The following is a 14,943-nucleotide window of genomic DNA, read 5'->3' on the forward strand; positions in this document are numbered from 1 at the left end:
TTTGTAATCCTACCGACCAGTATTCAGATACTTCGTACATTGGTGAATCTTGCTTCTATCGAGGAGCACACATCGTTCTGCGTTCGCGAAAAATCCGGCATGGATTTTTGTGTTGCAACAGTGTGGTCATGTCACATTGCTTGTCCTGCAACAACAGCTCAAGAACTGCAGCGCGAGATGTGCAGCGTGCTAATCGTGTGATTAAAACCGAGGTTGGATTAATAGAAGAGATAGACATGATCCAGCGAAAAGCAGCGCGATTCGTCATGGGGACATTTAGTCAGCGCGAGAGCGTTACGGAGATGCTGAACAAGCTCCAGTGGCGGACACTTCAAGAAAGGCGTTACGCAATACGGAGAGGTTTATTATCGAAATTACGAGAGAGCACATTCCGGGAAGAGATGGGCAACATATTACTACCGCCCACATATATCTCGCGTAATGATCACAACGAAAAGATCCGAGAAATTAGAGCAAATACGGAGACTTACAAGCAGTCATTCTTCCCACGCACAATTCGTGAATGGAACAGGGAAGGGGGGATCAGATAGTGGTACAATAAGTACCCTCCGCCACACACCGTAAGGTGGCTCGCGGAGTATAGATGTAGATGTAGATGTAGATGAGTGCAACTTTCAACAGTGCAACGTTTCTGTGGTCAGCACTGATCTTGTCACACCTCAACAATGGCCTCCTGTTCCGATCATATTGTTGTACTCCCTGAACAATACCACATCTGGCCCTGCCTTGGTGCAGCAATGGCCACAAACTATGTACAATTTCGTGTTCATGTCACCCGCATCTTCCATGTCTTCCGCATCGCGCATTGGATTCGGCAACCGCTAACTGTTCCGCCACAACCAGCTGCGTGCTACGCAGATCCGGCAGCCATGTTGCATAACGCGGCAAATTATGAGACTGTTCACCCGGATTCACCGTCGCAACGGTCAGGCAAGCATTTAAAACTATCGCCATTCGACTCCACTCACGCAGCATTATGGTTTGCAACTCCAGACTGTATTTTTGGGATTTTCGAAATTTCAGACAATGCCAAGAAGTATGCACGCTAACCAACATGGAGGTGGGGCACTACTATAAGTACGAAACCTAACCAACGTGGAGGTGAGACACTACTATCGTAAATACCATTGCAAAGTGAAAATTTTATATTAGTTCTGCAGCCAGCCTTAAAGAGTACACTTCATAAGGACAGTTTCATGTGGCTGAATGTGAAACATAACTGTCGTCACTGAGCTCAGGCTTGCATTCCCTACCAATTGGTCGCCACACTCAGCCCCACCTTTGACACTGTCTGATCCCAAAGCGCGCTTGAAATATGTATAACTTGACAATGTCAGCCCCGTACAAAAATCAGAATACTATCGCTACATTCTCTCAGCAATCATCAGAACCACATGGTCGGTCAAAGCAGCACTTCTACACGACGTTACAGACATGTCTACTCCTCGTGTGTTCACCCACCTGTGAATCACATGATTCGGGCCATCACAGTTCATTCCCACTGATCAGGGGCGTTAATTTCAGTCTGGCCTGCTTAACACCCTGTGCTGCCTCTGTAGAATATGGCACTCACATACCACCACCTATCATTCACAAAGTAATGGGTTCATGGAAAGGTGGTACAGGACCATAAAAGCGGCCCTGATGTTGTGCAACAGAGAATACTGGACTGAAGCCTTTTTGTGGATTTTACTTGTGCGCGCAGTGTGCACTCCTCTGCCAGCGTTGTTTTCGACACCTAAGGTCTTTCTACACAAGGATCTAGCACACTGCGATTATGTCATGTTGCGGGACGACTTTGTAGTGGCAGTCTTGCAGCCTCTGTACTGGGGCCTGCACAAAGTCATCAGCCGTGAGTCACAGACATTCGATGTCCTACTACATCACATACCGACAAATATTTCCATCACCTGCCTGAAACTGGCTTGGATACTCCTGGACAACCTCACCTTGTCCCAGGCCATTGACCAGACTGTACTGGGGATCAAGGATGACTGGCATGAACCTTCTCCAGCCCGTTCTGCCACGGAATCCTTGAATCGTACCATGGATGACTGAGCAACCTCCTTCACCCACACTGCACCCACCAACCTCTTGGAATCGCGGTGCGGCCGCCTTTGCTACCCTCCTGGACACTTGGCCCAAAAACAGTTATATAACATGGGGGCCACACCCATATTTCACCGAGAAACCCTCCAGCCACATGCGCTTTCAAACCTGGTACGACGTGGCCAGTCATACGCATCTCATCACGTCTACGCTTCCTGCCATTGTCCATCACAGTAACCTGTAATCCTGCCTTGCAACTCTGTGTGGATATTGACCTCAACCACGATGGGAACCTCTTTGAAGAGGAAGGTCTTCGCCTAATAATGGAGTAGGAATGCACTGTAGATGATGCTGGTGAACAAAGGTTTCTGCGATAGCTTGTGTAACAAAGTATGTACAGCATAACGTGCCGAGTGTTATTGGTGGTGTCCTACCGACCCGTATTCCGATACTTCCTGCGGAGTACTGCAGTAAGACAATAATGATCATTAATGAGCGTTCATGCGAACTGTTCGCCGGCCGCTGTGGCCAAGCGGTTCTAGGCGCTTCAGACTGGAACCGCGCTGCTGCTACGGTGGCAGGTTCGAATCCTGCCTCGGGCATGGATGTGTGTGATGTCCTCAGGTTAGTTAAGTTTAAGTAGTTCTAAGTCTAGGGGACTGATGACCTCAGATGTTAAGTCCCAAAGTGCTTAGAGGCATTTGAACCATTTTGCAAACTGTTCAGTGTTACTAAGTATCTTTTAAAAGCCGTTAAACTAAATCTTTGAGTGCTACACTTGGAAATTTCAGAAACATTTCATGTTCAACAATTTACGCAGTAGGTATTCAGATGTAGTACAATTATATCACTTAAAGCTCGCTGTATAGAGAAGTACACTGAAATATTACACAGTGAGAAGCACAAAATAAAAGATTGTGCATCCGCTATAGTTACAAAGTATATAGTAATAATAACAGGAAGTACATTAAAATGGGAACTTTAAACAGGGTACACAGGATATATAGTAATCATAACAGGTAGTACACTACAATGGGAAATTTAAATAGGGCACAGTATTACGCTTCAAACCAGCAGCTTTCACAGAACAAGTTTCGACGTACAGTATTCAATTTATTTCGTAGATTTTTCAGTTTTATACATGTAAAGTCTTTGTTATCAAAGTTAAAATGGCTCTTAGCACTATGGGACTCAACATCTTAGGTCATAAGTCCCCTAGAACTTAGAACTACTTAAACCTAACTAACCTAAAGACATCACACACACCCATGCCCGAGGCAGGATTCGAACCTGCGACCGTAGCAGTCCCGCGGTTCCGGACTGCAGCGCCAGAACCGCTAGACCACCGCGGCCGGCTATCAAGGTTAAAATCGTTGTTCAAAGTGAGAGGCTTTGCGCCATGTTCAATGGTCAATATCTGTATTTCATTTATTCATCGGTGAATGTAGCCCATGGCGCCCTTTGCTGTCCCACTTATTTAGCATTACTGTAGGATTTTAGTATTATATTCTATTTCTTTTTTGTACAAATTCAAATGTAGCTGTTCTCCACATGGTCCATTGGAGGATAAATGTAACCTTGCTACAGCAACTTCTTATATATTTATTGAACAGTAATAAGTTAGTCTAAATTTCTCTTCAATTATATTGATCCCATAGTCAGTCATAAATGAAAGGTAACATGTTTTCATAGAATTTTCCCATGTGCTCATGTATCCTTACCTAAATCGGTAGCTGATGCGAGCACAGTTCGATAGACACGTTCTGCCTCTAGCAGTATCGTTTTTCAGAAAAGCTGTCATCAACAGAAGTATTTTCAAATTCTTTGCATGCATTTCACAGCAAGTATCAGGTAGGTTTGTGTTGCTGAGAACTTATATTCTTTTTTTTTTGTGAATAGGTGTTAGACCATACAAAGTGATGTTTTATGTTCTCATTGAAAGTATTTCTCCGTGATAAAGGGTAAAATTATACTTGCATATCGTATCATGAGATTAGAGTGTGTTGACTCTAATGTTGCATTCACTTAAATACTACCCTTAAATTACTCGTTGCGCTATGGAGGTCTTTCCTACTTCTAAATATATTAACCAAAAAGCTCCGAGATATCATTACTTTTCTTTCATGACTCAAAATTTTGTGTAAAGGGGGAGTATTTTCAGGGCATTTTCACTGAAGTCATGCGAATTATGTACTCAGCTTATTTCAAAATAAAAGACACAGAAGACTTACATTTATTTATGGGACTTTTTCTAGTTTCGACCAGGACTATCTACTGTACTAATACAGAACACTTATTTTATTTTATAGGTATGCCGGTACGGTTTGCGCACAAAACGTCAAAAACATATTTCGAACTTCTTGATTACTTCAGCTTCATTCTGTTTGAATTACAGTTGTCTCCCTAACCTCTCGTGCCTCTATTGAAAGCTCAACATCCCTGATTACACGCTGTTTGCCACTGTATGTTTCGGAATATACACGTCCCAGTTATTATCTTCAAAGAAAAAAGACATTTTCTGTACCAACTAATTTGCCATCGCATTTTAATGCGAGCCCTGGCAATTTTTGAATGCTACCTGGTTTTGATATAAAATTAATATTCAAATGTTCCACTAGGTGACATAGATATGTCTCCTGACACTGATTTAAATGCAGACTGACAGTAAGGCAACGCTGTTCGGCTTTTGAAGCGTACGAGCAATCTTTGACGACGATATCTGTCCCAGTCATTTGTCAAAACGTGAGGTTTGCTGCGTATGAAAGCTTTTTTGGAATTTGCATTTTCTAGGTAGACTTCCTCTTTGTTCCTCGCTTGCAGTGGCAAGTAATGTCCAATGTGGCATCTCATGATGAATGTCAGTAGCCTCTACAGAGTTCACAATGCGCCTTGAGCTTTCGATGCAGCTATCGATATATCTCTGAAGATGTTTTCCACAGAAGAGGTTGAAATACTAGTAAATAGTTTTACATATCGATCACGACCTGGCAGTTTGTAAGTTCTAGCTGAAGTAGCACTAGCCTTAAAAGCCTCAATTCAAATGTTATTGATTATTCCTCTTTGCTTTGTTCGATACAATTCGTTTACCAGAATTATTAGTTGGAAAAATTGAAGTAGGATAAGTTTAAATTCCTAGGAACCTCTACACTGCTCTTTGTACGTCAGATTTTACTCCTCTCTGTCAAGTGTGGGAATGGCAGACCTATTTATTGCGCGATTTATTGTTGAATGTAGTTTGAATAAACATATAATTACTCAACAAACATATAGAAAAATCAGAAATTCTGCAAGAGACAAGACAAAGTTTTCTGAATGATCCTTAAAAAACGGGACTTACCCTGTACAAATCTAGCGTGAAAGCATTGTTTCCTTGGGATATCGCCTGAAGCGCGGAGAAGCTACTGTTGTTCTGGGGGATCACATGAAACTCCGAAGCTCGTGGCTCGTACATTCTGCGGGAATCCTGTAATGAAGGGGAAACACGCTCAGCGCTATGTTTATGGAGCTGAATCAATACGCACCAGCCGCTATATGTGATGTTCTCAGAAAAATATGTCAAGCAATATATAACATTATCTTACAGCGTGTTATTTGCTGTGGAAAAGAGCACATATCACCACAGTAGCTCTGTGTGTTTATTTGTATAGAACACAGTAACTGTAGGCGGAAGTAAGGAAGATTAAGTTTTAACATCCTATCAGTGTCCAATATTCCAAGTAGTGGAATAGTGTCACATGGGCGTGCTGCTCACAAGCTGTAGGTAAATTGACGACACTCGATACCATTTAGTTTCTGCTTACTTTGAGGGAATAGCGAATTCTGATAGTGTACTAAATGATCTTTACTTGGTATAAGAAAATAAGCTTCTTGGACAAATTTGGAACAAAAGCGTCTGTTGGATGTAGCGAAAAATGGAAGCGTGTATAAATACCAGGTATGTCGTGCGGAGAGCAATAAAGTGTAAATAATAACAAAGTACCTGTGTTGGTGCAGAAAGGAAAGCCTCTCAAGCAACTACAGAAACTGTATTAAAACGGGTTGAAGTAAAGAGTAGGTCAACTAACAAGGCCATGAAATTTAGTCTCTCATCAATAAACGTAAACTGAGCAAATCACTGTAGTGTCGGGCTAGTTGTTTGTGCTGGTGAGGCCGTGTAAGAATTTGGAGCGCACAATTGCAAATGAGTTATAAACACTCATAACTGTGGTCATGAGGTTTAAAGTAATATAATTGTCACCGAACTATTGTTCCCTTCACACAGTTTAAGATGAGCCCAGTTTCTTTTCGGATATTCGTTACGAAAGAAAGGATTTCTTCAGTAATTTCTCAGCTCATTGGAGACAAAAATATGTTGATCGTTGAAGACAATTACGTTTTCCTTGTCATCACAAAGGCATCCGTCCACTAAGGAAGCAAATAGGTTTTACATACATTGGCGAAAAAAAATGAGAACACTCGCGGAGAGTTTTCCAATTCATTGAAACTGTATTATAAGAACAATACATATGGAGTACCTGGAATGATTACATTTATAGATCGGTAGCTCAAGTGGAACGAATCCCTCCTGAAACACCCATATTGGTACGCAGTGTAGCGTCCACGGGCGGCAGTGACTCTGGCATTCAGTCGATCGTAAAGGTGGAGAATAATGTCACGGGATACGTTATTCCATACCTGCTCGATTTCTTCGCGTGGCTCTGTAAGAGTTACGGGTGGATGAGTTGCACAAGTCACTTGTCGTTCCACCGTGAAGACAAATCCAGCAACTGCGCTGGTCAGGCAAGCTGTTACACGTCTTACAGAGCACGTTGAGTTTCATGGGCAGTGGGTAGGCGAGCATTATTCTGTTGGAACAGGACAGCACCTTTCTGTTGCATTCTACACGTATCGAGCGCTGGTTAGCTTCCTCTCTGGATACACCAAAGATGAACCAGAGTTGTAACTTACCGCACCCCAGACCATAAAGCGCACGATGTGGCCAGTGTGTCTTGGACTAATGCACTCTACAAGACGGTGGTCACCAGGTCCACGTCGTACGCGCGAGCTACCATGAGTTGCATGCGGGCAGGATCTGCTTTCATCGCTGAAGACCACGGTGGGGCATTCCATCCTCTAGGTGATTCTCTGACAGCACCTGTCCCATCATGCACGTCGATACTGTGGCGTGAGTGGAAGACGGAGTAAAGGTGTGCGTGCCTCTAGTCCCACTGCTGATAATGGGTTCGCAACAGTGAGGTCACATTTGCTCTTATCTGGGCTGTGGAAGCTGTAGTAAGATCTGCTACAGTTGCCCTTATAATACGACAGTATCGGCGGGCGTCTGTTCTGCGACGCCGTCCAGAGCTCTGTCAACCAGTGCGAGACTGATTACCTGTTCACTGCTGCCAGCAACTCTTCACAACTAAAGCGGCAAGTCCAGCTTGTGTGGTTATTCTCAGAAGCAACCATTCCGTCATTAGAATGGCCATAATTTAACCCCTCTCAATATCACCAAGTTGATTGTAGGAAGCACCCGAGTGCATCTCTGTGGATAGTGCCCGCTTGCTCTACACTCGTTACAGAGGAATCCTGAATCATTTTTAAGGCTAGCAAATGGGAAGTTGTGGTCCTCAAAATGGTAACCAAATATAGTCGCTAAGCTCGTGGCGTCAGCTGATGGTGTAGAGTCGTGGTACATTGTGAAACAATTTGTGTGTAGTGTGCATAGTGTACGCAGTGACTGGGAGTGAGAAATGAATGAACTGTGTAGCACTAAAATTTTACACTATCAAATAACTTCTCTGCCAAACATTATTGTACACTAGTGAATGAGACAGCACCGTTTTAAGCAGAATTGCCTTGTATTCGGGGATGCTGGAGACTGTAACATTCATCCGGCCATCCTGATTTAGTTGAGATTGGATTCCAGTAGGATTTTTGTATACCACGACCAAACAACAAGTATTACAAACAAGGAAAACTCCAGCATTGATCATATAAAATTGAAACCATTTTTTATTACTGCAAATCGATTTCAATCACAAGTGAACATCTTCAGTGCAAAACTATATCCTGTGGACTCATATAATCATGTACAAAATATAACTTCAAACACAGTTGTTTATCGTGAAGAACCTGCTAACTGTTAGGTAAGATTCAAATCTTATCAGTCCACAGGATTTAGTCTTGCACTGAAGATGATCACTCTGTGATTGAAATCGATATGCAATAATAAAAAAATGATTTCAAATTTATATGACCAACGCTGGAATTTCTCTTGTTTGTAAAATCTGATTAAGGTTTTCCGTGATTTCCCTAAATTCATTCAGGCAAATGCCGGGATGTTTCCCACTGTAAGCCCAAGGCCAACTGCCCTGTCCCATCCATGTCAAACTAGAGGTGAATTACGTTACTTTCGTTGTTCTTTAGTTGTAATACTATGTGACGTCATACATCCTCGTAAAAGTGATCTATGGAGAATGAAACTACTACTACTACTGCTACTGCTACTGCTATGTCTGCATCACATTCAGCTTTATGGCCAAGGGCATTCCCTTCTGAAGGATAAAAACAGATGGCGTCCTGGTAGTCTTGAGAGTACGCTCTGCTGGCGGATGAACTTGAACTTTTGTCACTACATTTACCATACCCAAGATGGCATATTCTGCCGTCGGATTAAATTCGACTTCGTCTTTGAGGGTGTTCTAATTTTTTCCCAGCAGAGTGTATGAAAAATTTTGGTATTGAAAAATCAGAATGGAAACTGTAATTCTTTTTCTGAAAAATGATCGCAGATTGTGCTTTCATGCCTAAAAATGGAAGATTGATGGAATAGACCCTTGTTACAAGTGACAGGGACTTGCAGTGATCAGCCCAGTGGCCGCAAGTGATTTGTAGAATTGTATCTGCCGATAGAGAGTATCTTTGTTCTGCTGAAACTTCATAACCAGCGATATACGAAAACGAATGTCGTTCAACAGCGTTTCCGATATACCGGATAAAGCATGCATCAGAAGTAGCAAAATATTGAAAATGCTTAGATGCAAAAGAAGTTACCCAAAGTACAACTTTTTCACAGAATTGCGCAAAAGACTTTGCTTTATTAGTTTTGAAAAAAGTCGTGGTAGAGAAGAACGGATGACATCACTTGAGACGAAGAGCAAGATCGGAATGAGGAACGAAAGAGGCTGCGTCATTTTCAGTGGAAACGACCCGATATTCTATTTAGAGTATCACTGGTATTCCTACACCTGGGCGTCAGAGATCGGGAGACCCGTTCATGCCGAATGCGTATCCGGTGCTTTCACCACTTTACTCAGTAGAGTAGAAGTACAATATTGTGATGTACAGCACTGACAAGCAGTCATTTTATACAGCATGCTATAGTGACATAAAACTAAAAACTACAACATTAAAATCTAAGATACATTGAGAATCAGGAATGACAAATAGGAGACAAATAAAAGATCAATCTGACACACAAACTGAGTTATCCAGTGACAATGACACTTAAAATTGATGCTTGCGCTGAAACTGCACGTATTTTTCTGTAATCGGTGTAAACAGTACATTTATCCTAATTCACTTTTGTGCGAAAAACATGTGATAACAAAGATGTCAAGTTCAATGCTTTTAATGTTACTATTTTCCAAACAGAACGTGAAGGCAGCAATTAGGGAACAAAATAATTATTCGAAACGAAATAAAGCTTGGGGAAGCAAGGCAGATGGTAAGGAATGGAGGTGACAGTGATAATCCTATTGAAAGTAGTGGAAATTAATAAGTTCTGTATAACAGAGTGAACACCTGTCTAACATCGTGTAGGGCCCCCGCAAGCACGCAGAAGAGCCGCAACACGACGTGGCATGGACTCGACTAATGTCTGAGGTAGTGCTGGGAGGAATTGACACCATGAATCTCGCAGGGCTGTCCATAAATCCGTAAGAGTACGAGATGCTGGAGATCTCTTCTGAACAGCACGTTGCAAGGCAGCCCAGATATGCTCAATAATGTTCATGTCTGGCGAATTTGGTGGCCAGCGGAAGTGTTTAAACTCACAAGATTGTTCCTGGAGCCACTCTGTACCAATTCTGGATAAGAGGATTGTCGCATTGTCGAAGTCCGTCGGAATGCATAATGGACATGAATGGATGCAGCTGATCAGACAGGGTGCTTACGCACGTGTCACCTGTCAGAGTCATATCTAGACGTATCAGGGGTTCCATATCACTCCAATTGCACACGCCCCACACCACTACAGACTCTCCACCAACTTGACTAGTCCCCTGCTGACATGCAGGGTCCATGGATATATGAAGTTGTCTCGATATCCGTATACGTCGATCCGCTCGATATAATCTGAAACGAGACTTCTCCGACCAGGCAACATCTTTCCAGTCATCAACAGTCCAATGTGGATGCTGATGGGCCCAGGCGAGGCGTAAAGCTTTGTGTCGTGCAGTCATCGAGGGTACACGAGTGGGCTTTCGGCTCCGAAAGCCCATATCGATGATGTTTCGTCGAATGATTCGTACGCTGACGTGTTGATGGCCCAGCATTGAAATCAGCAACAATTTGCGAAAGGTTTGAACTTCTGTCACGTTGAACGATTCTCTTCAGTCGTTGTTGGTCCCGTTCTTTCAGGATCTTTTTCCGGCCGCAGCGATGTCGGAAATTAGATGTTTTACCGGAATCCTGATATTCACGGTACACTCGTGAAATGGTCGTACTGGAAGATCCTCACTTCATTGCTACCTCGGAGATGCTGTGACCCACCGCTCGTGCGCGGGCTATAACACCACGCTCAAACTCACATCTTGATAACTTGCCACTGCCGCAGCTGTAACGGATATAACAAATGCGTCTGACACTTGTTGTCTTATGTAGGCGTTGCCGATGGCGGCGACGTGCTCTCCCTGTTCACGTATCTCTGTATTTGAATATGCATGCCTATTCCAGTTCCTTTGGCGCTTCAGTGTAGATTATAAATAATAAGAACGGTGATAATGAACTGGAAGAATTAAAATGAAGAAAGGTGTTCTAAGAAAATGGAAAGCCGTTTTGTTTTATAAATATGAAGCAACTAAAACTGAAAACGAAATATCTTGTGTCTGGTGAACTTTTTCAACCGAAAATAGCGTACTGTTCGTTGAAATGCTGCTACTGAAGCCAGATACCGTTACAGTGTAGTGGTCGCTGGCTGTTACTAATTTTCGAGTACACAGGTCTCCCATCAGTTTGTCGCTGTAGAGACAAAGTCGCTTATTGTGACGATGCTTTCGTGCCTGTATCTCTCGAAAGAAGTGGATGAAAGCATTTTACACGGTGTAGTAATACATCCGAAACGTTAAATCCAACTTGTATTGAAACCAGGCTACGTTTACAAGAATCGAAAGCAAGGGACAAAAGGAGCAGTTGAGAAAGGCGAGAGGCAAGGTTACAGTCTTGCCAAACGCTGTCCAGCTGTATGTTGAGAAAGCAGTAAAAGGAAGAAAAGGCATTAAAGTTCAAGAACAAGAAATGAAAACTTTAATGTATGCGGATGAAATTCTGTCAGAGACGGCAAAAAATTTGGAAGAATCGTTGAACGAAATGGTCAGTCTTTTGGAAAGAGGTTATAACGTGGAGACCAACAAAAGGAAAAGAAGGCTAACAAAAAAAAAAAAAAAAAAGGCGCATATGGCTCTGAGCACTATGGGACTTAACTTCTGAGGTCATCAGTCCCCTAGAACTTAGAACTGCTTAAACCTAACTAACCTAAGGACATCACACACATCCATGCCCGAGGCAGGATTCGAACCTGCGACCGTAGCGGCCGTGCGGTTCCAGACTGTAGCGCCTAGAACCAGCGATCCCGGCCGGCAAGGCTAGCAAAGTTTAGTCATGTTAACACGGGCAATTCTGAGGGATTTACTTTAAGAAAATATAATCTAAAAGCAGTACGCGAGTTTTGATATTGGGGCTGCAAAATAACTGACGATGATGAAATTAGACAGGATATGAAATGCCGACTGGTACACCAAAGAAAGAGTAGCTAAAAATGATAATTTTTTAACATCGAATATAAATGTCAGCATCAGAAAGTTTTTTTCTGAAAGTATTTGTCTGTTATGTAGCCTTCTATGGACGTAAAATGTGCGTTCACACAAGAATGGAAAGGGAGCTTTGGAGATGTGGTGCTACAAAAATTCAAAATATCTCGACAGATCGAATGAATAATGAAAAGTTACTGATCCTAATATGGGAAAAAATAAATTTCTGGCATATCATGCCTAAAAGAAGGGAGCGGTTAATAGTACACGCTGTGAGGCAATTTGGCAATGGACCAATGAGACCAAGGCTTGAATACCATATGAACGTCATTTGCAGTAGCTAAGGAGACAGGAAGAGGCTTGCACAGGATACAATAGCATGGAGAACTGCATCAAACCAATCTTCGGAATGAAGACCACAACAACAGAAATGCTATGTCAAGGCCTTGCACTTACTCAAGTAGCAATCAACAACATAGACAGGTTATGCGAGTGTGGGTTTCACAGGGGACAGCTCTTCAGATGAGAGACGAGGGGTGGCCACCCTCCACCTGGCCACCAGGCCGCAGAGGTCGCTAGCCATGCAGACTTTTCCTCCTCCACAGCCTACATGACCAAAAGTAGTCCCTGCAGTATTCTGGCATCCAGGCAGTATTTGGACCGGCGTTCCAACAGTCAGCTCAGAGTGCGAAAGCATTCAAACAATCAGGGCCTCCCTCAGGGGCCACTGCCACGACACCACAGCCGTCCCCGTCATCCTTTGCTTCCAGATCACTGGGTCCCAGGTTCGATTCCCGGCCGGGTTGGGGATTTTATCTGCCCGGGGACTGGGTGTTTGTGTTGTGCCCATAATTTAATCATCATCATTTGTGAATGTGGCTAAAACTGGACTGTGTAAAGATTGGCACATAGTACAGTCGCTGATTACCGTGAAGTTGAGCGCCCCACAAACCAATCATCATCATCATCATCATCATCATCATCATCATCATCATCATCCTTTCCTTCCATGAGCGCCAGCTGCGAACCTTCACCGTCCAAGACCTCTACACTGAAGAGACACGGCCTCCGACGCCATGACCATCAATTTTACTTTGTAATATTTGTCTCTGTCGGCAATACGCCGTACTTTTTTGTGTCCTTTCCGAACTTTAACTTTTGGCCTGCCTCCAGGGACTTTAACTTTTGCGTGTACGTTCCGGGTTTGACTGTGGCGCCATTACCACATGGACACTGGATTTTGGAACCTAAAATTTACTGTGACCTTTTAGGTATTCAGATATTATTACTGTTCTTCCAAAATTTGAGAAGTGACTTGCTTTCAATTAGTGTGTTGAAACTAACTAAATGAAGATGGTTTATCCTCCCCAGTTCTGAGCTTAGATTTTATGAAGGAAAACTTTATATTGGTAGTTAGTGCATTGCTTTTGGGCAAAATAAGACTGAAATACCAAATTTAAAAAATTGGTGTGATTCACAAAAATTTTAGAACTAACTGAAATATGTGCAATACTCGGAAAACTCAGTATTAAACACCTAAAAAAAAGTAACAACACCAGCGCGATGAGAAAATATAAGTCATTGCCCAACGTAGACCCATTCTTACATCGAGAGCAATATATCGCTATATTGTTGTGATGAAATAAACAATCTTTTGTTCGACAGCGTACGATATATTAGCATATTACAGCACGGCCTGAACATATTCTTGTACAAAATCATTGGAAACAAACTGAAAATACCTTTATTTTTCGGTCTGCTACCTACCGAGAATATGCAGAGACGAAAACAAGTGATGCGGTGAAAGCACATGGTATAAAGTAAAAGGCATAATTATTCACAACGAGTTTGGTTGATTCCTTGAATCAGTAAAAAATAAAATTTGGACGTAGCATTTATGCTACGTACAGACTGAGGATGTTACGTGTGTTACAATAAACTTCATGTTCATTTTGTATCTGGCTATTTTTTCCAAAACATATCAAGAACCCTGCCGTGGCTAACCAAATCGGAGCAGATGGGACATGTGTTAGGTTGCCGGTCATTCTATGTATTGAGTAAGTGACAATTCCTTATCAAGTGTAATCTGTGAGTATATTTTATACCGAATATAAATGACACATATTTTATGTGCTTTGACCCCACTGTATACATGTAGGCCGTTCGCATAGTCGCTCTTCGAATTTTTCACATATATGGACTTAATTGTAAACCGAAAGCCGACGCACACAGATCGGTATCTGCATTCTAAGAGTTGACATCCACCACACCAACGCAATGGCGTCCTTAGGACTTTGGTACGCAGAGCATATGCCATATCCGACGCGGACAGCTTAACCCAAGAACTTGCGCATTTGATGGCTGTTTTTGAGGAAAATGGATACTCTGAGAAGCAGATTCGTCAGGCTTTGGACTTTGGACCATCACTGGAGGTGCATGAAGAGGAACAAAGATCGGCGGCCTTTCTTCCTTATGCTGGAGGCATATCGTTTAAGATAAAGAATTTTTACCTTAAGAGTGTGTTCCGTCCATCTTCTAAGATTAGGGCAAAAGTCAGCTCTGTGAAAGATGATTTGGGGCTTACGAAACCTGGTGTATACAAAATTCCGTGTCAAGGTGGGAAGGCTTACATCGGTCGTTCGATTCGCACAGTCCATGACAGGTATTTGGAACATCACCGTCATACCAGGCTCCAACAGCCGGAAAAATCGGCTAGCAGAACACTGCTTAAATGAGGGACACGGTATGAAATTTGACGAAACTGTGATAGTTACCAACACTTCCGGTTTTTGGAACAGTGTCTATAAAGAGGCAATTGAAATTAGGTTGGCGGATAATTTAATTAACAGAGACAATGGGTTTC

General features: G+C 42.6%; 1 protein-coding gene across 1 annotated transcript in view; it reads right to left on the bottom strand.

Moving 5' to 3' along the window:
* Nucleotides 1-14,943, bottom strand: part of LOC126236003 (serpin B6-like) — a 156,629-nt gene that overhangs the window by 91,756 nt on the left and 49,930 nt on the right. Inside the window, exon 2 of the mRNA XM_049945012.1 lies at nt 5,408-5,533. Coding sequence (XP_049800969.1) covers nt 5,408-5,521 — 114 coding nt within the window. The 5' untranslated portion in view covers nt 5,522-5,533. The remainder of the gene's footprint in view (nt 1-5,407; nt 5,534-14,943) is intronic.

The sequence above is a fragment of the Schistocerca nitens genome, chromosome 2 (genome assembly GCF_023898315.1).
Source record: "Schistocerca nitens isolate TAMUIC-IGC-003100 chromosome 2, iqSchNite1.1, whole genome shotgun sequence".
In the NCBI taxonomy this organism is placed as follows: Eukaryota; Metazoa; Arthropoda; class Insecta; order Orthoptera; family Acrididae; genus Schistocerca; species Schistocerca nitens.